The 24,396-nt window shown below is 42.2% G+C and overlaps 1 protein-coding gene across 6 annotated transcripts; it reads right to left on the bottom strand.

Moving 5' to 3' along the window:
* Positions 1 to 104: 104 nt before the first annotated feature.
* On the bottom strand, positions 105 to 17,083 carry PRKAR1A (protein kinase cAMP-dependent type I regulatory subunit alpha). Of its 6 annotated transcripts, none has more exons than XM_054847039.1 (13): positions 16,949 to 17,083; positions 16,155 to 16,299; positions 15,739 to 15,802; positions 14,658 to 14,836; positions 9,119 to 9,292; positions 8,405 to 8,496; positions 8,120 to 8,181; positions 7,552 to 7,598; positions 6,774 to 6,932; positions 6,054 to 6,114; positions 5,643 to 5,764; positions 4,961 to 5,042; positions 105 to 2,564 (listed from the first exon to the last, which is right to left on the bottom strand). In XM_054847039.1, the coding sequence occupies exons 4-13, from the start codon at positions 14,832 to 14,834 to the stop codon at positions 2,392 to 2,394; spliced, it is 1,149 nt and encodes a 382-aa protein (XP_054703014.1). In that variant the 5' UTR covers positions 14,835 to 14,836; positions 15,739 to 15,802; positions 16,155 to 16,299; positions 16,949 to 17,083; the 3' UTR covers positions 105 to 2,391. The 6 variants fall into 6 exon arrangements, with proteins under 6 accessions (XP_054703014.1, XP_054703018.1, XP_054703015.1 ...); XM_054847043.1 differs by lacking the exon at positions 16,949 to 17,083 and adding an exon at positions 16,486 to 16,890; XM_054847040.1 differs by lacking the exon at positions 16,949 to 17,083 and adding an exon at positions 16,465 to 16,811.
* Positions 17,084 to 24,396: the final 7,313 nt, after the last annotated feature.

Here is a 24,396-nt window from a genome sequence, read left to right on the forward strand (position 1 = left end):
AGCCATTAAGCTTCTTAGAGGATACATTATTAATGAGGTGGTAGAAACTAAGGCCAGAAGAAAACACAACACAGGGATGGGAGAAAAAAAAGAGACGGATTGCATTTAAGAATTTAAATCATTTTATTGCTTTACCTGCCATTAGGACAATCTATAACAAAAGGAATATAATATATTAGCACATACAGTAAATCAGACTTATATAGTCAGGTAACAATACAAAAATGGTCCTCTGGTTGACTATAGCTTTCTAGGGCAATAGACTTCATAAATTCGCTAAAGGTGGACTAGCAAAATATTACTTCTAAAGCCCTGAATGTTAGCTAAGGCAAAACTATGCCAATTGTGGTTTCAAACATATTTAAATTGCACACAAAGGTAAAGCTCTAACTGTGATTAATATTTAACTCAGACTTAGCTGATTTATCTTAAAATCTTGTAGGTAAAACTACAAAAGGGAGTAAACAGCAAGCTAAAAAGATGCAGTAGTGAAACTCGATTAGAAAGCCTTGTATAAAAAAAATGTGCATTTTTTGTGGAGCTCTAACTAGTTTACACAGTTTTTGGTGCTTTAAAGTAACACACAGAACACGTATGAAGAAAAAACTTGGATAGAGTCAAAACTTAAGAAAACAGTTTTACAAAAAAAAAAAAAAAAGAAAAAAGGTAGCATTTGCTTACTCCTTAAGGACTCTGGCAGAAATCCTCTACTCAACATCTTCTGATTAGATAACTCAAACCACAAGCATTTAAATCCCATTATTGGAATTTCAGGTTCAGAAATACCCTGAAACCTTTTGTAAAGGCTTGACACGCTCAGTATTATTCTGTATCAATTAGCAGACTCTTTCTGATTACCTCGTGCCTGGGAGAAAGTCTGTTGAATTTGAATCCGTATCACCTCAGAAAGGAAATAAAATGAGGGCTCCATCGTTAGAAGTAGTTGCACAACAAATGCAAAACTGCTTGCTGTCACTCCCAAATACAAACCTACGCTACTTTATATAAATTACAGTTTAAAGGAAACCTTAAAAATTGCCTACCATTATTGAACCGTGGAATTCAGTATAAACTTTTGGGAAGTATTGGTGCGCACAGAATAATGGAACACAAAGCTGGTAAATACTGAAATACATTTAAGACTCCGCAACATATTGGAAAAAAGAGTGAGTATGAAATGTGTGTCATGTATAAGCAAGGAAAGAGAATGCACCTTTTGTATTTAAACTAGCTTTATAATTAACCATTTTAAAAACCATGAATTGACTGATAAAAACTTAAAATAACTGTGTGTTGCAGGAAAGTTAAAACATTCACTTTTTCTGCCTCACATTCTCTAACAACAATAATGGCATCTATGCAGACCAGCAATCTTGCCACCTGCAACTGATGCTGGCCATAAATACTCAACATTTATTTTCCCTGGTAACAAAGGGTCACCTGAACTTATGATCATTTTTTAAAAAGTCAACTGAGGAATACAAAGCAAGCAAAAGTCACAGGGAAAATAAAATATTTGCTTCCAATTTCTACACCAATCTAAGTACTTGAACATTACTAACAGCCAGACAGCTGCACCATTCTTACACCAATCTATGTACTAGAGACCAAAGTTAGGCATTGAATGTAACATTTGGTTCTTGCCACTTTGAACAGAAAGAGTTTTAAATGGCGTATCTATCGCTGAAGAAAGAACAAGAAAAAAAATCAGTTGCGGCAAGTCAGCAAATTAAGTAACAACTGCAGTAGTTCACCAGAACTATTAACCTTGAAAGCTTTGATTTACACTTGACAAAAACATAACTAAGCAATCTTAAACCAGCAGACACAGGAACAATTATACTGTTAAATTCCAACTGTGGCTTTCTTAGCAGCTGATGCCTCACGATTGAACCCAGGATTACAGTACCCAGAAAATTAAAAAAAGAAAACCCCGAGCCCCAAGAAGCTCAATTACAAGGGCAGTTCTCATTTGGAAAGAAATACAGCAGATTATGACCACAGCCTTAAAAATCTGTCCAACAATTTGAGAAACACCTTTAAAAAAATCCCCCACACACTGTCACCTCCTTACTCTATGGCAAGTGGCATGGTGCCGGGAGATCTCTCCCTCGCCGAAGCAAGGCTGCGTTTGCCTGAGTTGGACACTGTTGCACAGACAGAAGCCGTAACAGCAAACGTCTCCATAGAACTTTTTCTATTAATTTAATGGGACAGAGAGCACAGAACTAATATGCTCTAAATTAAAAATAGTGCCATGATAAGCCTTTTTTTTTTTTTTTTTTTTTTAAACAGACAGGAAGCTGCAAATGCCAGTGGCAATGTGGCTCTGCACAAGGGTAATAAAGCAGTCTGCATTCGTGAAGCATGTTTTGGATAGGGAGGAAGGTTTCAGACAGACAGCGATACAAAACTGTTGTACTGCTGGATGTTTCGCTTGAGAATATCCGAGCACGGACCCAGGACACGTTCAAATCGGGGTCGATCAAGCTTTACACATTTCAACAGGCCACGAGCAACAACTGTGGCAGCACGGGGACGGTTCATCAACAGAGCTATTTCACCTAGGGCAACAGGAAAGCGTGAACAGTGTTAAAAATCAACATGCAAAAGAGCTGAAGAAATTACCCTGTTGTATTTCAAACTGCTGCAGGAATGGAACAGAAGGTAATTCAGGTTTTATAACACTGATCAGAACAAGTATCTATGTAGTTACATTAGAACCAACTGTGAAGGCAGTTTAAAAAAAAACTACTTGATTGTTTTATTAAAACACCCGTCTGCATTCAAGTGTCACTGAAGAAGGCCTAAAGAATTTTCAACATTGGTTGTATTTGAGAAAAGGTGATGTTTCAATTAACCATGTAATTTTCCCAGTCAACAAGTAATTATTTTTCTAATATGTAAGGTATGCTACTGTTCAATTCTAATATTTCTAGAAAACTCAGGACAAGATGACCACAGTATCGAAGTAAAAAAAAAATATTAGCACACAGAAGCCTCTGACCCACAGCAAGCCAGAATCAAGAATCTGAATTTGCCATGGGGCTGTGGAAGATGAGAATCTTGAAGTCCCATCGGATTCCCATTTCATAAGTTATGCACAAACACGCCAAAAGATTGTTTGAAATAACTGTTATGACGGCTAAACAACATATTTGGAAATGAAGTTTTAAACAAGCCTGTTTCCATTGGTGACAACAGCTACCCCTAACATTCCTAGCAACAAGCGTGAAAAACCACAGCATCAACCTTTGGGTTTGTTTGTTTTTAAGGTGTTGGGCTGGTTATCTCCATGTTCAGGACCGAGGGAAGAACTCGGTGCTCCTCAGAGAATAAATTTGCCTGCGTTATCAAAAGGGTTATTCAAAAGAAATGAGAAAAAACTTTTCCTCTGTGCCCAATTAAAACTCAAACTCACTAGCCTCCAAAACACAGGCTTGCAAAAGAGTAAGTAGGTTCTAAGGGAGAGTTAAACCCTTGGGGGACAGGTCTGCAGCACCTGAACACAATGGTAGGATAACATTTAGTTTAAGAGTGGGAAACTCCAGAGTACACATCAAGGGAAAAAATCAGAAGAGACTGAAACGACATATACAGAACAAAAACCTAGTACTAGATACAGAGCTAAGCAGACCTTTGGTCAGATCCAGTACTATTAGTGCACCCTCGAGTACATCCCACTTCAGGCCTCGCACCACAGTATTTGTTGATTACATCATCTATGAAGCTGAAAAACTGAACAGACAACCAGAAGGCTTTCGCAAGAGGACTGCTTAGACAGAGTAGTAAGGAGAGAGGACCTACCATAAACATAAGAAAAAAGATAGGCTTTTTTATTTTTTTTGAGAGACAGAGAGGTGGAAGTATTTAAAGATTAAATAGTAGGTTCTGAATAGGTTGCTTTATTTCAGAACTGCAAGCTAGTTTTCTTCTGAACCCAAAATAAGGCCACCAGGAATATCTTGTTATATACTATTACATTATACTCCAAGAACACTCCATAAGCATACATATCCCGGTCCTCATTTGTGATCCAAAATAAATCAACATCCACTGGACAAGTGATTAGTTCCATGTGAAGATTATTTCAAAGGCTTTGTAAGTATTTATAATAGGATCTGAACTCTTTTTTTTTTTTTTTGCCAGCACACACAAGCTTTTTCAAGTCAAAGCAACTTATATGCCATGTAACTTTTAGCCGAGTAAGAACACCTTCAACAGAAGGAGAAAAGACTCCGATCTGCACTTGGGAGACTACGTCCAGAGTACCACACAATTTTGGGGTCCCCAGTACAAGACGCTAACAAAGTGGAGCAAGTCCAGCAGTGCCACCCAGATGGTTATGGGACTGCAGCACAGGACGTAGAGATGCTAGAAGAGCTGCGTTAGTCTGACCTGGAGAAAAGGCGACTAAGGAGGGAATCTTATTGCTGTCTTCAGCTATGTAATGAGTGATTATAAAGACAAAAAACTAGGCTGCTCTCTGCATGGTGAAAGAGAGAGAGAAAGCCATAAGGTGCAGAACAGGAAATTCTTGTCAGGCACGAAGAAAAAAATTCTTCACAACAAGGCTGGTTAAACAGTGAAAGAAATTGCCCAGAGAGGTTGTGGGATCTCCATCCCTGGAGACACAAGAGACTCAAATGGACACAGCCTGAGCAATATGATGCAATTTCCAAGTCAGCTCTGCTCAGGGTAGGGAGGTCAGACCAAATCACCACCTGGCCCCTTCTAAATTAAAGTACTCTAGAACCATCACATTTCTGTGAGATGCACACACACCTGAATGCCAAGTGACTCTGATACTCACCTGACAGTGAGTGAAACCACAAGAGTTAGCCAAGCCAGTAATTAAGCAAATTCATCCCATCGCTATCATCCACAGCAGTCATCCACACTGCACAGGTAAAATGGAGACAGTGGTGTATGTAATCATAGTTGTCACTGTGTAACTCACCAAAATAATCAGAAGGTGCCAGTCTGCCCACTTCAACAAATTCTTCATTTTCTGATCGACGCTGTAACACTGCAGCTGTGCCCTTTAATAAATCACAACAATTAAACAATTGGAATTTCCAGCATCACTTGAAACACTGAATTCCACAAGGAATCACCTGCTTTGCAGAAGTAACTGTTACAACGTTTCAGTCTAAAACCCACTTCACAGTCCTTGCATAGTTCGCTGGACTGCTCTAAAAACAGCTGGTCCTCCCTTTTAAGTATAAAATGTCTTGGGTATTTATGTATGACTTCTTCCTGTTTTTCCTTGTAACAGTAACAATGTTACAGTATGACTAGCAAAAAAAACCAAACAAAAAACCCAAAACAAACAAAAAACCCACACAGAAGACAGTGATACCATCAGCAAGACTTTACTAGCTATCTAGAACAGGCTTCTACTCTTCTGAAAGAGAAACTGGTTTCAGCCAGAAACTCATTACTTTTTTCCTGGAAGCACCATTTGTACAAACAGCAAAACTAAATATAAGCTTCTGCATGTCCTGCAAGATTATATTTCTTTAGGAATTTTCTACAAGTACATTCTTACATTTCATTTTTCTCCCAGCGTCTACTTAGGGACAGAATAAACCATGTTTAAAAAAAAAAGTAAAGTTCTGAGCTTTTAATTTTGACCTTACCTCCAAGATAATGAAGAACTCATCTCCTGGCTCTCCCTGGACCACAATCTTTTGCCCATCCTCAAACTGTACCGGTTCCAATGCATCAGCTACAGTGAGACGCTCCCACTTGTCCAGAGATTCTATAGAGTTAATAATTCATTAACAGAGTATCTTTTCAAGGTATAAGTTATACTTTTTACTCTTTGCTCTGTCTTTATCCAGAGGTCAACCTATTTCTGGTGACATTTATGCATCAGGTATCGAGACCTGAATTAGAATTATTTTGGAATGATGCAGAAAAGCAGTACAGGCTTTGCAGTCAGTTTTAACGGATTACCACAACAGCCTGTAATCACAATAATGCTGGGTAACAGCTTTATTACAATATGGCAATTTATTCCACTTCAGAACAAAAATCTTCTCACTTACCCAATATAGATACTTTACTAAGGAATTCCTCATACATCTTCCTCTTTCTCAAAGTACTCCCCTACAAAAACCAACCAAACAAATCCCCACACAAAGTAAGTTTTCTTTCTACTTCATGTTTTACATGAGGTTTCAAATAAAACTTCAGACAAAAATGTATTTAACCAAACATACCACATCCTGTCTCACAGACCCCAAACCCACAAGATTAAGTGTTTTCAAATTTCATTATTTCAGTGATATTGCAGAGTTCAGCAATCTTCATAAAGTCCTTAGCATTTATTGCAGCCTTAATGTTTCCTAAATGCATTCTTACTGTATAACTTTACCAAAATTCACAAATATTACTTAGTTACAGCTGCAGTTGACATACACTACTTACAAACAGCAAGCTAAATAGAGAGCAGAATCAAAACTGGCAAGTTAACCAGTAGGTATCACATTTTTAGTCCAGTTTAATATTGCATTGATATCGTTTTGTTCACTAATGCAAGATTCCCCCTTGCCCCATGCCCGACAGATGCATGCTGAGCGATCAGCTTTCTGATTACAGAAGAGATAACAGGATTTTGAATAAGTAACTTCAGCAAAGGACAGGCACAGATAGAAGGTCAAATGACCACTATGAGTGAATAGTAAAACCAAAAGCATAATTCCAGGTCAGCAAACAGCTACCTGAGTCAATGGCATAAGCCACACATCAGCTAGAAAAATACTTGCCATCAGGATCCTTCTGTAGCTATCTCTATCAATGCCCCACAACTTCACATTCGTCTTCGCTTTGACAGTTGCGGCACGGGGAGTTCCATATATAAGGGCAAGTTCTCCAAAGCTTCCACCCTCACCAACGCTGGTCGCCCACTCACTGTTCACATAAACCTGAAAGGCAGTGCACGGTGATGAGCCAAGGCCCACAGTGTCTTGTGAGCTGGTCAGAGACAACACGAAGCTCCTGGGACCCCGCATTTCCTCTATAGTAAAGGGAAATTCTCACATCTGTACAGAGTTGACCACTTCAGGGTTTCATCAGCACTCACATCCAACCCCAGTCCTAGCCACAATTTTTACTTTCATTGACAAGGGGACTCTCCTCTACATCACATGCACAGAGACTACACACGTAGACTCCTGAGACCCCTTGAAAGGAAATAAAATCTTAAGAAAGTTTCTGTCAGAGAAAGCTATGGATTAGTTGGACTGGAAAACAAAAAGTCTGGTCATTCTTAAAGCCTGTCCCACACCTCAGCTAGACTCCACCCTGCACTTGTAAAGCACTAGCATTGTTGGTTTCCAAATCATTCATTTTGAAACTCAAGACAACTCAGTCTGTGCAGCCAGACTGAGCCATTAAGGAGCAAAGAGGCTCCAAAGCAAAATAAGCTTTATATCTAAGAACTCACTAGGAGAAAAGCTGCTAAAGCAAGGACCTGTAAAATAGACCAGGCTATTCCTCTGTTAGGGATGAACATGTCATTAGTAAACTACCAGTAATGCTTACATCCATTTCTCCTTGATCAACAACATAGAAGTTATCACCTTCATCACCTAAAAAAGAAAAAAAAAATGAATATACACTAAAATGAGAGTAAAGCTATGCAAGCATTCATGTCTCACAGAACTGGCATCTCTGCCAACTTTGATGATTAGAATCTAATAAGGTTGGCAGAGACAAATTTTGCACAGCTTACAGGGTGACATGTCACATTTTGCCAATTTCAGACTCCTCTCAGTCCCGTGAAAGAGGACATCTACTGGTATGCAGGAGATCAACAGCATTTCCGGGATTACTGGAAAGGCGTACCAGATCCATAAACTGACATAATGTATTCTACAGAGCCATCAAATGACAATCTTTCCAATAGATAACACATGCAGGAAAACCACACCTTCCTACAATTACTCCAGTCCTCACCTTAGCACGAGCTGTGCTTCAGATAACATAGCAATAAAGGGTCACTGCATCCAGACCATGTTATTTTCGAAAAAAAACCCCAAAACTAAGAGCACTAGGCCAGAGCCTGCTCACCATCCCCAACTTTTTCATCAATGTAAAGATTGTCACTTGCCTTGCTGTATGACAGTCTCTCCTGCAATGTAAGTGACGGGGAACATTGCATCAAAGATGTCACTGAAGAAAAGGATATCAAAATTAGACAACTGCTTGGACAACTGCCACGCATGCAATCATAGATCTGTACCTTCAACTCGCCAATACTTTTCCTACAACCTCTGTATGGTTACACTGACTGTTGTCAAGAGGCTGTGCAGCTTGGTACATTAGGACACATTTAGCTCTTCCGAAGCCTGCACTTTAAGAAGTTTTCTTTAAGACTACAAAGATTTATTCCTACCTTCTTTCATTATCGTCAAGATGGGCAAACAGCACATTCTTCTCAATTGCTTTTGCCAAAGCAGCCATAGTCTTATAATCTTTTGGAATAACCTAGGAAATAATCAGAAAAAGTAACCGATTAATTTTTTTTCAATAGAAGTTTCTGCATTCCCCAGGGTAAATAAATTATTTAAATTGCTACAATACACTGGCTGAGTTTTTCCAGTTTCTTTCAAGCACTATAGATCTAAACCCAAATACAGTCAATGTTCACAGCCAGTTTGTGCAGAAGGTAAATAAAATCTTGCATTATTTTATGCAAATGTAAAAGCATCATTCCATGCTAAGTTTATACTTTTTTTGCAAGAATACAAGTATCTGTTCAACTTGCATTTTCCTATGAATAGCAGCAAGTCTGCTCTGCCATTAGGGTAAATGTAATATTGTTGCAACTGTTGAGTAACTGGAAGCACTTTTTTTATATATATAATATATAAATATATATTACTTCAAAGGGGACAAGTCTAAATTATGCACAAATGGTTTAACTGCATGACAGTTTATTCTAACCTCCAATTAAACAGCTATACACACAGGTCTGCTTTTTACAGTTATCACAAGACTTAACAGGCTACAGGAGCTTAGTGTTACCTAACACACTGAGAGAAGGTGGTCTTAGGTAAACTCTTGGATTGTAGATGCAAATTATAGCAATGTTTGAAAGTTAGAGCACCTTTCTAACATAAGATGCAGCATCCTCTTCTGTATAAACTTCTGCACTGATGGCCCCACGCCTTCTTCGTCCCTTGACCACAGGGTTCATAGGAGGAGGAGGAGAGATTTCATCCTCCCGTGAGTCTGAGCGAGAACCAGACTTCTGTTGATTCAACAACTGTTTTGTTTCCTCCTAAACAGGAAGGAGGACATGTTTGTGTCACATAATCCAATAAAGAAAAAAGTCGTTATATATCATATTCCAATTTAGTCTGCCAGTGCAAGGGAGCTTCCTGTGTACTATTACTCTGACATTAAGGCAAACAGGAGACTACAGCAACCACGATCAAAGGCCTTTCTAAGTAGATGGCAGATACGCCTTTCATTCATAACATTCGTATCACAATGGTGTTTATTTTAGTAAGTTACACTAATAGTTTAATCAATTAAGAAGCATAAACAAGTTGATTCTACTTTCCACTAGTGTATTCAACAGGCAATGAAGACATTCTGCAAATGCTAAAGACATTTTTCTCAAGTGTAAACCCAGCAGTTCTTCCCCTCAGCTGTGAGGTGTTAAGTCTTTTTTGATTTGAAAGACAGAAGAGCAATTCCTCAGAAATCCGTGTTACATGAGAAGCTTTTGAAACAAGGTCAAGTCATGGACCAACTCGATACTCAATAACCAACAGTTATTTTAGGAGAAAGAAATATGAACACTGCTTACAAAAGAGCTGGAGGAAGGATGCTAGAGGCCAAACAGTAGGTTTGGTTTTATTTTTGCAAAACACAGATTTGTTAACTTTGCATGACGTTACACATTTTCCTTATGTCCCTCAGCTACCTGTTGTGCTGTGTTGTAGTGATATTGTAGAAGACCAGAATGCTTACAATAAAACAAAGTCTAACTAATTGGACACACGGAAATTTGATTCTTTTATGTACCAGACGATTCACCTTAATCAACTAAAATCAAGTTAAAAACGAAACAAAAAAGCCAACCTTGGAGCCAGAGCATTTGTATCATAACAGCTCAAAATGACTTTCCCAGCATTAAGGAAACAGGATTTCAGAACATGCCTCGAAAGAACAAGGAGTCATCTGTTCTCTGAGAGCTCCCAGCACTTTTAAAGCTGGGTTTGTCCCAGTGTCCTTGATCAAACCGTCCCCTGCCCAGCTGGGCAGCTTGCTGCTTGGCTGCCACGCTCCCCTCCGGAGGTGCACACAGGCTATGTATAACAACAACGCTTTGAGGAAAGGGACATCAGATAACCATTACAGGGAGTTTTTATATTTTACACCTCTCGGATAGCCACAGAGCAAGCACTGACCCATCGAATTACATTTCACTTCCTGCTTTTTGCCCATTGATAAAATAGTGCCACATTTCAAAATGATGGGAGCAAAACATATTTAAAACCTTGTTTCTATCTTCTGATTTGAGAGACAAGTCTCAACTGAGATGAAGTTAAAAATAGCTTGAGCAGTAGTAAGTGTTCAGTTTAAACTGCCTCTCCAACAAAGTGGGCAACACCACCAACCTCAGAAACATACTGTTAGTTCATATACAGAACACTTAACCCATAAAAAACCTTGACACTTTTGAAATAAGCAAACACTAGCTGTTGTATTTTTTCCAGTATCACAGAAAATATAAAGATCCTGTAACTTTCAGGGATAGAACCACTTTAGCAGCATTTAGCAAGGGAGCTGTGTATCAAAACACTGTTCAACAAGAGACCCATCAGGGTAATGGCCCACTCAAGGAACAAGGAAACTGCACTAAGAGAAAAAATACAGCTGGCAATTTCTGTCTGATCCAAGATTTAACGTTACTATATTAAGAAGTATGTTAAGGTAGGGCATGGACACAGAAACAAGTTACAGGTGGGTAAGATAATCCATTACCTTAAAATATACCAGCTATCCTAAATAGTCTGTTACACTCATCCAGAGGAAGATTATCCCCAAATGAGACGGATCTCCATATATTCACACCACACATCGCAAGGCAACACTGTGCCATGGAGTAAGTGACGTGCAAAAAATCTCATTGTTTTCATAGCAGTAGCTTTTCATGTATTCATCTTTTTAAAAGACACCTTTTATAATTTCTGATACTAAACCACATATATTACACCACCAGATGAGAGAAAAATCACACTAGGAAAGAGTGGCAGTTGTTATTTTCAGTTACCTCAGAATTTAGCCAGTGTTTATGAGTGAGAAAATGTATTTGTTTGGGTTTAGAAGCTACTCAAATTATACACATAACAGACAAAGGCACTCATTTTACTCTATAGTGATCAGTATAACCATTACCAGGATTTTAAAAAGGTTTAGTAATAGTCTATTTATTCCATCCAAGTGTTGATCCTGGTCTTTCAGCTGATGAAGCAGTTGAAAGTTTTCAGTGTCAGTGACCCCTAACTATAAATTTTATCTTTCCTGACAAGTAAGAAATAGTTATTAAGCCCATTTAAATTATGACAAGTAAGAAATATTAAAGTGATGAGACTTCACATACTCATATTTAAGTCTATCAGCTACCGCAGACAACCTTCACAATTTCAGAATTATGTTTTACACTGTATAGTGTGGCACCTGGTAATTGTCATTACACCAGAAACAGCCTCAACTACTTCTGGCTAATTAGTATTTCATTTATATCAGCTCTCCACATATTTTAAAAAAACCCCAAAAACTCAGAAGCTAGAAAAGCAGTGTTAAAAGCTCTGCCATAAAGTCACAACTGCACAGTATATCTTTCTAAACTACCATGTTTTGCAACAGAAACACTTAGGAAAACAGGAAAATAGTCAGGTATGCATCTGTGGAGGCAGGGTCGGCGGTGGGGAGGAGGCACAGTGACTAGGTATCAGTCGCACTTCATAATTCCAGCTTTCCCAAAAGCCAAATGTGCACATCACTGCATTACACACAATATTTCAAATGTGCACTTATTCCAGTTGACAGCCATGTCCAATATCCAAGACTAGCAGGCTGTAATAACGATCTCCACATTAAATTTCCATAGCTCAAACTACATTACACAGCCAAGCACAGCATTGGATGGCTATTAGCTTTTAATATGTATTAGTGTTATTTGCACAGCAAAAAGAACAGAGGCCTTAGTATACCACAAACAGATAAAATAAAAACATTTATACAATCAATGTGCAGTAATTACATTCATGTAACAACTTTCATAACTCAGAAGAGGACACCTGAATTCCTACAGCAGCTACAGCAATCTCAGAGGCAGTAATTTTAATGTTTCTGAACATAAATTCGAAAGCATATTTAAATAGTCTCTAACGTATTTTAATAACATGACAGTGAATCAGCTCTGTGTTTGCGCACTGTGGAAGAGATGACTTGTCAGGATAACTAGAGAGAAAATAGCAACCTCGCTTCAGTTTTAAATGGTGTTCCTTCAAAATTCAATCTTTAAAAAAAAAAAAATACTGTATCTCAACCTCAATTTCATCCAGTCTAACAGATGAACAGATTTAGAAAGTACATTGAAAAGTTGCTCTGCTTTATGAAAGATGTAACAGACATTACTTCTGGAAGGTGAAGCAGATTCCGTTTCGAACATTTTTGCTCTACCAGAGCTAAGTACTGGGTTAGAGCTGGTTAATAATAGTACTTAGCATTTTGTGCTTCCCAGACATGGATGTCAGAGGAGTTTGCTAACGTAGTACAGGATGTTCACTGTTCTGTTATTTGATAGCTGTTAAGGTACCACATTACCTGGTTAAATTAAGACCAAACCATTAGACTGAATGGTGAAATTAGTTAGAGAAAGCTGTAGCAATTTTTAAATTCAAGAAGGCCAGAAGAAAAATGCTATGGTTTCACTTGTAGCTATAGCTGTACTAGAGGGCATGCATAACCCATGGCAACACAATGCATAATAAAAGACCCTGACCAAAATTGTAAGAGTAATTTAAGGGGAAAAAACCATTACCTAGCCAGTTTTATTTTCAGCTTCCTTGTAGGCTGACTGAGTACATAGACAGCCTATTCACACCACAATAAAATCAAGAGTCATTCAACTCCAGAATACATGTTATTAAGTTCAGAGCTAGACTTCTTGTCTTGCTAGAAGCAAATTAAGTTTCCTTTAATCTTAAATACTCCATGTTGACCCTAAGTCCATTACACCAAAGCATCCAAATATTCCTGGTTTATAACCCTATGTATGGATCGGTTTACAGTTTATTCTAAGTGCAGCAGTGCAGGTTACTTTGTAAAGTTTAGTATATCAACACTTGCTGTGATGTTTTAAAAATTATCTATCTATCAATACTTAGAAACTCAAGAATCCAAGGTGGGGAAGGAGGCACAGTAGCAGGGAAGGACAATGGATTTTTTAAGAGCCTGATTACTACCTGGTTTGCTGCTGGTATTCTCTCTGACAGAGAATGTACTCAAGATGCAACCACACACACAAAAAGTCAGACATATTACAGAGTTCTTGTTCATTTAATAAGCAAAATGTTCCTCACATACATTGTGAGTTACAGGAGATTAGTTTGCAGCATTTGGTCATTTTCTCGTATCTACCTCGAACACTTCCATTAAAAGACAATTTCCACTATATATATTTACAATCTCTAGTGTTAATTTCTTTCTTCTTTACATCAGCAATTAGTAACTAACTAGAATTAAAATAATAAGAAAAAGATATACCTCCCATATACAACAAGTACCAAAAGCAGCATCTGCAAATGACTGCTGCACAAGGTCACAGCTACATTATTCACTAACAATGTATTCTGAATGGAGTTGTATCTAGCCTGTCCTCTGCGTTAGCTTTTGAAACCTCTCGTTTTCTATTCCTATCTGCTTAGATATTATATAAAACGAACAGTTCAAAAGAATGTGAAAGCACGGTTTCAAATATGAGCACCAAGATGACAAAATGCTTTCCATTCCCAAGATCCCAGACTGCTTCCAACAACACCACCACCACCAAAGAGACCTTGAGGACAAACACAAGAGGAACAACAAAGCAAAACACCAGCCTCCCAAGAGAAGGCAGAAACAGGCTTGCTCTCCTAGAGATTAGGAACACAAAATCTTCCATTTGACTTCAAACAGGCCTGGATAACTACCACTGGCCTACTACTACTGTGCTGTACCCAAATTATTGTAAACCATTTATCTCAATAGAAGAAACCAAATGCCTACTGCCAGCATCTAACCAAGGTCAAATGCCACAGTTATCATCTAACTACAGACACAATCATTGATGCTATCTATTAGCTTCTATGAGTAAACATTAGATTGGGATTACATCTGCATCCCAGCTGAGTAAGTCTCAGCTTTTGTTCTGCCCTGTGTGCTTTGTTATGACAGAGATGCTTTTACACCATGATCAACAGGCATAAACTACTGGAAAATAGGATTTGTCTTCCAAAAGCATCAGTTCCAATTTCAAACAACCAACATGAATACCAGTCAAATCTGAAGCTCAGCCTCTAAATCACAAAGAGATGATGTAAACGTAGGTTGTTCCACTCTCCTTCGCTCCCACTATGTATTTTTACCTTCTCCAATCTTTCGAAGTATTCTCTGAGGAATCCCATAGGTCTTTCAGGTCTCACTGTGCATAACTGTACAATGCAATCCTTCAGAAGTTGCTGAATGTTGTGTTTTTGGACGTAAAGTTCACATTCCCGAAGACTACGCTCCTCCTCGCTGCTGCTGCTGCTAGAAGCTGCCATTGCTGAAGATAAGAGAAAGACAAGGTGAAATAATAGTGGAAACGAAGATGCTGCTGCCCACTATAGTCAGGCACATATTGCTGCCTAGAAGAAAGTTATACTGCATTATCATCTTAGTGATATCACAGCATAAAACTACCTTTATCTCTAAGACTAGTAACTAAGCTAAACCATGAAAGAAAAAGCTATGAATTTATTTAGCACCTGGAAAGAAATAAAAAATCTGGGTACTCTACAGCCACAGGCAGAAAAGGAAAAGCATTTGCTAGAGCTGGAAAAGCGTTAACAGCTCAAGAAAGTCAGGGAAGCTCCCACCTAAACTTTCTACTGATTAACCCGGCATTTGGTAGGATTGGAGGCTCACTTCAGAGCTGCACGGTCTGTATGGGGTCATGTGGATAATGACCAGGAGATAGGTGGGAGGAAGCTGGGAATCCGAGAGGCAAGTATGAAAAGCATTAGGAAGTAAAACATCTTAAGGTTGAAGCCAGTTCGCCAAATGCCAAGGCAGAGTCCACTAACGGAAGTTATGGAACTAGGATCGTTACTCCTAAAAAGCTGCTCTCTAAAGTGGTCCATACTTCATAACTATCTCCGTGAATACACTGCAAACCCAAAAATATTTCTTCAACTGTAAATAATCAAGAGTACTTTGTTAAACACATCTGTTACGACACCAGGTTTTCAGAAAACATTAAAATTACAGTGCCAGCAGCTACACTTTCAAAAATGTTCTTAAGCAGGTTCTTCCTCCCTTTCAGGTTATAGGACCATTTTAGAATATATTTTTACATATATATATAAAAACATATCATTTTTTTCATAAAGCAATTAACACTGAGACAGCTAAAGAAATAGGAAATAATTTCTCAAGGCTTTTTTGATGAAATATAAAGAAAGTTACCTGATACAGGGACAGTGGCAACGGCTTATGAATATGCAGTAAGATACGTTGATTCCAAGATCAGCTTTTGAAAGGGAAAAAATGGATTCAGACAAAACAATTTTGAGAAAGCCAAGCAGTACAGTCATATTATATGCATTTTATCCTACTGAGGCAACAGATTAAGAAACACAGGCCACATAGGCAATATAACACTGCGTCCCCTTGAATTATGCTACCAGAGATTACAGGAGGATGAGAGTTAATAGGAAATTGCTAACACTTCAAACAGGTTTCATTCTTGTCACAGTTAATCCCTGCATAAGTACGCACAGACGGATGTATTACGTATTGCATAAACACCAAGTACGGACTTCACATGGACTGAAAAAGTGCCTTAAAGTTCTCCAGTTACTTCTTTTGTTTTGACAACTCACACAGTGAAGGTCAGTCCTAATTAACAGCCTCAGAGAAACTCGGTGGCTCCATGACAGCTTACAAATTACAATCTATGGAAAAAGCATCGCACTGCTGACAGACAACAGACGTGGGCCACGGCTGCTCGTGACAAGAGCAAAACCACTGCAGAAAATACCAAAGAAATAATGAACACTCCGACATTTTTACAAGGGTTTTTTTTCCTGTATATTGCAAACCCGAAGGTTCCCAGAGCCCCCTGACGCTCGGCCGCACTCAGGCTGCCGCGAAACGCGTGGGCCCGGCCTGCCCGCCCCGGGGCTGCCCTACCAGGCCGAGCCCGCCCCTCACCGCGGGGCCGGGGCTGCTCGTCGCTCCCTGCAGGCGCCGCCGCCACTGCCCAGCGGTGCGGGCGGGCAGCCCCACGGCAGCACCAAGGCGAAAGTAACGACAAGACGTTCCCGGGGGGGTGGGAAACAAACCCCCCAGCCCCGTGTCGGGCCGGGGGATCGTTTCAGCGTCTGACCGCTTCCGTGCCCAGCGCCTGGAGGCGACGCCCGGCACAGCCCGCGGAGGCCCCGCGCAACGCGGCCTCTCCCGCCTCCCACGCGGGGCCTCCAGCCGAGGCAGGAAAGGGGATACTGCCCCCCCCGAGCAGGCCCGGGAGCTGCCGGCACCGGGCCGCTCCCCTCAGCAGGGCCGGCCCCCGCCCCCAAGGCCGCAGGCCTCCCGCTCCGCGCTCTTCCCGCCCGACCTGGTCCGGCCTCGCCGCCCCCTCAGGGGCTGTCCCGCCGGGCAGGGCACCGCCGCTCACCTGGCACGGGCGGCTCCGCCGGGCCCTCACCGCCCCCCGCCCGTCCCGGCCCGGCCGCGGCCTCGGCGACAGCAGCAGCAGGAGCGGCGGCGGCTCCCACCGGAAACCAACTGGCCCGGCCAATCACCGCCCGCCGTGACGTCAATGCGCCTCGCTCTCACCCAGACCCGTCGCCGCGGTAACCTTAAAGGGGCAGCGCAGGGCGCCGCTGCTCCAACGGGGCGATCGTAGCGCCGGGAAGGGGGCGGCTCGCTGAGCGCCGCCTGCGCCTTTAAGGCTGGCGGGGAGAGAACGGCCGCAGCGCTGAGGGGAGCGGGCACCCGCGCCGGGCCGAGCGCCCCCCCCTCTTCCCCGGGGGCCGCTGCGGCCCCGCGGTTCGGCTGGGGAAGCGGATGGAGCGGGCTCCCTTCTCCGGCGGAGGATACCCGCCCGCTCCGGTAGCGGAGGGCGGCCGGAGAAAACCCGCGCTGCCTCTCGCCTGCGCGGGCCTTGCCCCGAGTGACTGACAGCTGTAGCCTTACCGAAATCCTGCCCGGTGGCCTTAACGGTGACAGGCGGCCCGGCCTGCCGTGCGAGCCGTTCGTTAAGTGTCACCGAGCTGCGGGTGGGCCTCGGCCTTGGGACCGCCGCGTGAGGAGATCAGGGACTGCCAGGGGGGAGATAAATCGTACTCAAGTGTGGCAAAGATTTCGCTATAATCGAATTAAAATCCGCGTGCAGGACTATTCCACGGGTCTTTGAATCCCCTCGCTTTGCGCGCTGCCGGCCTGTCAGAAGTGACTGCAGATCTCGGCTGCGCTGGCGGGGAGAAGCCAGGAATGGACCCGGGTGCTGCTCCCTGAGGTACAGCTGGGAGGACAGCTCAGCTTACAACTCGATGCTAAAACTGCTGCGGGAGTGTTTCAACCAAAATTCACCGGGCCTTCACTCATTTGGGAGAATCGCATGACATAAAAACCAAATGATTCCGGTAACTAGTGTTCAATGTGTATTTCGAGATTAGAAGCTCTCGGTGCTTTTGTAACGATACACCAAGCCATCAGGAACTGTCTGCCATGGAGTTTCTCATTTGCTATTTTTCACGTTAAAGAAACAAAAGATACCAGGCTTAGGTCTAGGTCTTAGGTCTGCATTTATGACAGACCAAAGGTAGCCCGTAAGTTCACATTCTTTAAATGTTTGATGGCTTCTGTCTGTTATGGGTTAATTAGAAGCCAGGGTCCAGGATTTTCTGACACTAAGCCAAAAGCGGGAGCTTTTCCCCCCCCCCAAAAAAAAAAAATCAATTCCATCTCAACACGAATTGTAAGGAATCATTAATATTTGTGAAATACTGTCAGAGTACAGTATTAGTAAGTACCAAATCTATCTGCTTATCTGGTAACACAGTATTTCTTTCTGTAACCGAAAACCATGAGAAGTTTCTGAACACTGGAAAAAAGTTGTGTGCATTCCCCCCTACACACTTTTTTTTTTTCTTTTTATCTTCCCTTTTTGCAAGCTGGCTGCTATTGTCACATCTCAATCCTCCTTGTTTGGACAAGTCCCAGTGCTGTTTTGGTATAGATCCCATCTGGAACAAAGATCAGACTCCTAAGTAAAACCTGTTCTGCAACTTCTCTTTGTTAAGAAAACAAGTATACTGTTGTACAGCGTGCTCTTGATGCAATCCTTTCCCAAGCTCTGGAGCCAGAGAGATCAGACGGCAAGGCAGGAGTGCAGTGAAGGGAACAGGACAGGCTTTCAGCAGGAGCCTCGTGATGCCAACCTGAGGTCCCTCTTGTTAACTGTGTGCGGCTCCCTCAGCCTGAGTCAGCACTGATTTATCTTGGAAAGTTAAATCATGCTTCGTACATATTCATGTGTTCATTCTTACACTGTTACAGACGTCAAAGAAATTACAAAGGAAGCCCTATTCCATTTGGTCTGGTCTGAATTACAGTCAAACCCCGGTCTTAACTGTCTAATTAAATAATAAACATTCCTGAGTAAATAACTTGCATTACCATCAGCACTATTCCCACAATTTTCGTTTCAAACAATTTTATGCATTAGAGTTTCTCATGAAGCAATCTGTTGCCTGAGGCTGTGGCTGCTGACGAGCAGAGGAGAGCTTCCCGGTCTGCCAGCAGAATATACCAATGCAAGCATAAGAGACAGCGCGGTACAGCCAGCAAGTCACCGTGAAGAGGGGTGAGGTGGAGAACTGCACTGGCTGTTTCTAGTTACATGCAATAAGAACTCCATAGAACCATTTTTCTAATTCAGTTTCATCTCCTATCCTGTAGCAGAGGCTGTCCTGAAGCACCATTTGATTCATTTTTTAGACAAATCTAGAAGCCAGTCCTGGCTGAAACCCCAATGGCAAGGACCAAGGTTAGCATGGTGGTGATTTCAGTGATGGTAACCCTTGTGGGTCCTTAGTGGTGGGACACGCAGTTTCCCAGACTGGTAAATACTGGCGGAGCCTGAGCATGGATGAGAGGACTTGACTCCCTAGGCAGAGGCTGTGAATCATCGTGTCACAGCACGGACATGCAGAAGCTGCAGATAGGACTTCCTGGATTTTAGCAGCCTCATTTTTAAACCAAGAAACACTGCCTGAAGTACGATATCTCTAGGCAGATTCTGGAAGAAAATATCCAAAGATATTTAGGTCCTTGCAAGTTAAGAAGAGCTGGCCGCCTAACTCCCTTGGAGAACCTGGTCCAGTATGTCCACGCATTTTTGCAAAGTACTCTACTGTTAGGTTATGTATTTAGCCACTCCTGCTTCAGCCTCATAAGGAGGAGTGAAAAGCACTATTTTCATGATTAAAACCAGCATCCCCCTTCAGGATCATCACAATCCCTTCATCAACAGAACAATAATGCCACCTCATCATTCTTAGGCATTTGGCTCACCTCCATTCTGCATTAAGTCATGTAGGATACGTATTCCTAGTCTCGCAAAAGACCAATAAATTTGTCTGTAGAAAGCATCTGAAATATCCCAAGTGGGAAGATAATTTGTTTGCTTTTTAACAAAGCTTCCCAGAAGTTCTTACAAAGACTAAATCTATTACTCTAATTTTTATAGTGCTATTTATCAACATGGCGATCAACAGTAATAGAAGCTAAGAATGGTCACTGGGAAGGAAAGAAGTCAAGGCTTTCTTTTCTGCTTACCATCGTGCAATCATATAAAGCCCACAGAGAGACTGACTGACTATTATCCTGCAAGCATAAAGCATTGCAGCATTCACCGAGGAAGTAAATAAGAGCATGCTGGCAGAGCAGTTAGCTGAGGGGAAGGAGATCCAGGGCAAGGTAGCCCAGGTAAGAAGGCTTTGCATGGAACAGGGAGGTTGGCATGGGGAGAGGGCACAAGGAGCAGTGTTACAGGGGTGTGAAGAGCAGCTGGAAACGAAAGTGGCTGAGGAGTCGCTGGATCTATCTGAAAGGAAAATGAAAAAAAAGTCATAGATCACTAGGCGAGAAAAAAATACCTCCACGAGCAACCGTGCTCTGCCAGGAATAGCAGTGGGGCAGTGATTGGGGAGCTCAGAGGAAAAAAAGTTGTGTGAGCCAAGATGAGAAATAAGAGCGTGCATAGAACAAAACCAGCTTCCTGAGAGGTACCTTAGTGGCAGCAAAATTAACAGTGCCTGTGGGTATCTGCTGTGTGGCACCACAGTTACAACAGCAGGGTTTCCTACTGCAGGTACCATCCCAACTTGGTATCATGAGCTACCACCATCACAGACAAGCCACTGGGATTGAAAGCAAATGAATCGAACAAGCATCAAATTGAAGCAGCTAACGTTTGTGTGTGTGTGTGTGTCCCCAGTTTTACATGTTAAATCATGCAAATCTATCATCCTTAATGTACAGGCAGGGTCCAAAAAGGCACAGTCCGACACGCGACACTGGGTCAGCGGGACTGCTGCATGTGCACTGCCTCGGGGTGGGGGGAATGAAGAAGGCTTAACGGTACAGAAAGGTTTCTTCTACCAAAAGAAGCTGCCATTACCCCCAACAGCGCTAAAATCGACATTGGCTGGCAATCAGAAAGTGGAACTAAAACCTGTGAGCTCAATGTGGACCGTGACGATATCAAAAGGTAGAGTTCATGCTGTGTCCTTTGAGCATATCTTCCTGTATTTTGTTTAAGCTTTAACTAGCATAGCAGCCTATTGCTGCTGCACACCATGTCTCACTGAGACTATAGAGTGCTTCATAGGAAAATCCATAGATTAGAAACCAAAAGACAGAAAAAAAAAAAAAATGTATTCCTGTTTAACAATAGACTGAGGGCTTCTAGGTTCCAGGCCAAACTCTGGAGCTGACTGTATGAACTTGACTGCTTTCAGTGTGACATTTCAGTATACCTGCACGCAAGGAGAGAAAAAGGGTATTTGCCACACAACGTTTGCCAGGTAGCCTGAGCCTCTGGATGAGCTACAGTGTAAATAAATCTGGTATCAACATCTGTAATTTTGCCACGTAAAAGGTGATAAAGGAACAGAGTGAGGAATTGATATGATAAAAAACCCATACAGTCTGGAAGACAGCACTTGAGCTTCCTGCTCTAACCCCATTGTGAGCTGTGCCATGGCCTAAAAACCACTCTGGACCCTGAAAGATGGTGCGTGGAAGCTGGCTTTGGTCTTGCTGCACATCATCTGGGCAAGCAGCTGTGTGAAATGGTCCTCAGTGCAGAATGAATTTGCTTTGAGCAGCAGATCTCAAATCATTTCCATATGTTACTTTGAAGAAGAAAATGACTGGTAAGACCTAAAGCAGAGTAACCAAGAGCCAAGAAAAAAAATGCCCTCAAGTGTCCAGATCTTAAAGATAGGCCAGTTGGGGAATCCATTTACATCTGCAAGATGTGCCTCTTGCAACACAGCCCTTCACACACCCAGCGTGGTTCCCAGCTGGAAGACTTCCAACACCCAACAGGCAACGTCGGGAACATTTTGACTCCTGAGTGAATGCTAAACAGCTCAGCAGCATGAGGGAGGCAGTATGGCCAGCCCGGGTGCCGTCATTATTGCAGGTATGTCACATAGCTTTCCTGTGTTTGCTTAAGGATGGGCTCAATGACACTTTGAAAAAGTCATGATATCCTGATTAAATTATAACACAGATAATGGTGTTCTGCCTGCCACCTGGCCATGCTTAACTTGAACTCCGTGTTCTTGCTTTCTTCTGACCTAAGGAGCTGTGTCTAGAACAGCAATTAACCTGCACCTCAGCAGTGAGGCAAGAAGTTTCTAAGCACCCTCCTGACAATATTTGTTGGAAACTCCTTGCTTAGGTGTCTTTGCACAAGTCTGAAGGACTTCAAGGACTCTCCAACTCTGAGTGAGGACAGGAGTTAACACAGTGGGAAACAGAGCGATAGACTGCCACACAAGTACTAGAAGATAGAAAACAGGATCTGAACCACAGAAAAGACGACCTTGTGAGACTCAGTCCTCCAGGGAGAAGGAAGGAGATGGGAGAGCAGCAGGTCTTTGCCTCCTGCAGCTGGGATGCAAACCATCTTTGCTTTGCATTGCTCATTCATACAACCTCTGGGTGGCTTAAGCAGTTCATGGACTGCCCAAGCATCTGCAAATGTGATTCCTGACTTTAAGATCTCTCTGACGCAAACTGAATTAAAGAGCAATGAGATAGTACGCAGCTACTGTTGCCTTCTTTTCCAGGAACCCATGTGAAATACTACCAGTGTTTGTTTTGTAATAGAATGTAAATACCCCCATTGAAAAAAAATCCTCAGTTCCCATGCTTTTAACATAGAAGCAGTCTGGGGAGAGCTCCCTCTGTGAGCATCATCTGTGACACAGTTCTGTCGCAAGCTAAACGCACACATAAAAGTATTCAAAACAGCCATTTGCTTATGTGCTGGTCTCTGGAAGCAGGTAGCAAAGTAAACACATCATGCAGTCGGTCAGATCCACTATTCTTGGTCTGGACTGACATCCAAACAATGTCTGGACCGACATCTAACAAACTGGCTACAGAACAAAGCGATTTCTGATGCAAGTTTCTACCTCCCTCCCCCCAAGATAATAGAACATTTTCCCAGATGGAAGGAACCCACTTTAAAAACAATAGGTCTTTGAAACGTCAGCTAAGGCTTGCTTGGCATGTGCTGTGCGCCGCAGGAATACAATATAGTTTCCTGCTCTGCTACTGATTTCCAGCGTCTCCTTGCTCTATCTCTGCTTCCCCCAGCAGAACGAGGATAAAAGCACTTTCTGGGCTAAGGATGAAGCCAAGCTCATGAGGCGTTTGCACAGTTTGCTCCAGTAAAGGGGATCAGCAGTTTAATTACTCAAACAAGGTTTAAGCCAGTCACAAGAGGACTGATTCAGTATGGTTTGCTAAAGAAGTCATGAAGCTGCAGCCACATGAACTCGGAGGCTATGGCTAGCAATGGCTACAGTTACCTTGGCTCTGCGTACACCACAGTCCCATGGACAGTGTAGATGCCTCCCTGCTTGAACAAGAACCAAATTGTTTCTGCTATGAATGTATTTATTATACCAATGTTTTGTGCCATTTCTCCTCAAAGCCCCTCCTTGTCTCCTCTAGCGTGAAAGGGGAGAAAGTCACCCAGGTCATGAGACTTACGTGCTAGGAGCTTGGGCAGTGAGCCTGTCTCTCCCAGTGTTATCCCTCCACAGCCTCACTAAGCAGAGCTGCTCCTGTGGTCTGTGCAGGAACGAGACATTCCCCTGTCTGTCCAGACCTCAGCACGCTCCCAGGCTCCTTCTCGCAATGTTACGTGTTCTCATCTCTCATGTTGGAACGCTCTTTGATCTTTAGACAATTGCAGAGGAATTACAATTAGTGCTGTAGCCAAGAGTTAAGGGGAAGGTAGAAGTTTGCATTCCCCTCCCCTCCAGTTTTAACCCCTTTGCTCTCTGTGGTGCAGGTCTTGAGGTTCTCAGCTGAAGGGACTCCAAGACTTTAAAGAGTCTGGTGTGCACCCCAAAGGGACATGGAGATCAACCAGCCTATACCATTTCCATGAGCAGCAAGTCAAACCAATTCCTGAGAGCCTCCAGTGAGATAATCCATTACCAGGGTAAGCGTGATGTCAGGGAAGTGGGATGTTTGCCAGAGTCAGGACAAGATAAGGAGCATTAATCCAATTTACAAGGAAACGCAGCATTGGGTTGCAAGCTCTTCCCTGACCTTGGCAAGCACTTCTGAAAGGGCTGCTCACAAACAACAGTTTGTTAAATGGCAGGATCTGGCTCGAGGTCACCATTGAAAACTGAAAAGGAAAAAGTAGTAGAAGCAAAGCTTTCAAAACTTTGGTGGCGTTCAGACCGGCTGTGGAGTCAGACACAACTGCTCCTGTCCTCCTGTCACCCTGACTGATGTAAGCGCCAGCAGATGGCTCCTGAGGTCTCGATGCATCTTTCCTGATGCCTGTACCTAAACCCAGTG

This window comes from Grus americana, chromosome 18 (genome assembly GCF_028858705.1).
Source record: "Grus americana isolate bGruAme1 chromosome 18, bGruAme1.mat, whole genome shotgun sequence".
NCBI lineage: Eukaryota > Metazoa > Chordata > Aves > Gruiformes > Gruidae > Grus > Grus americana.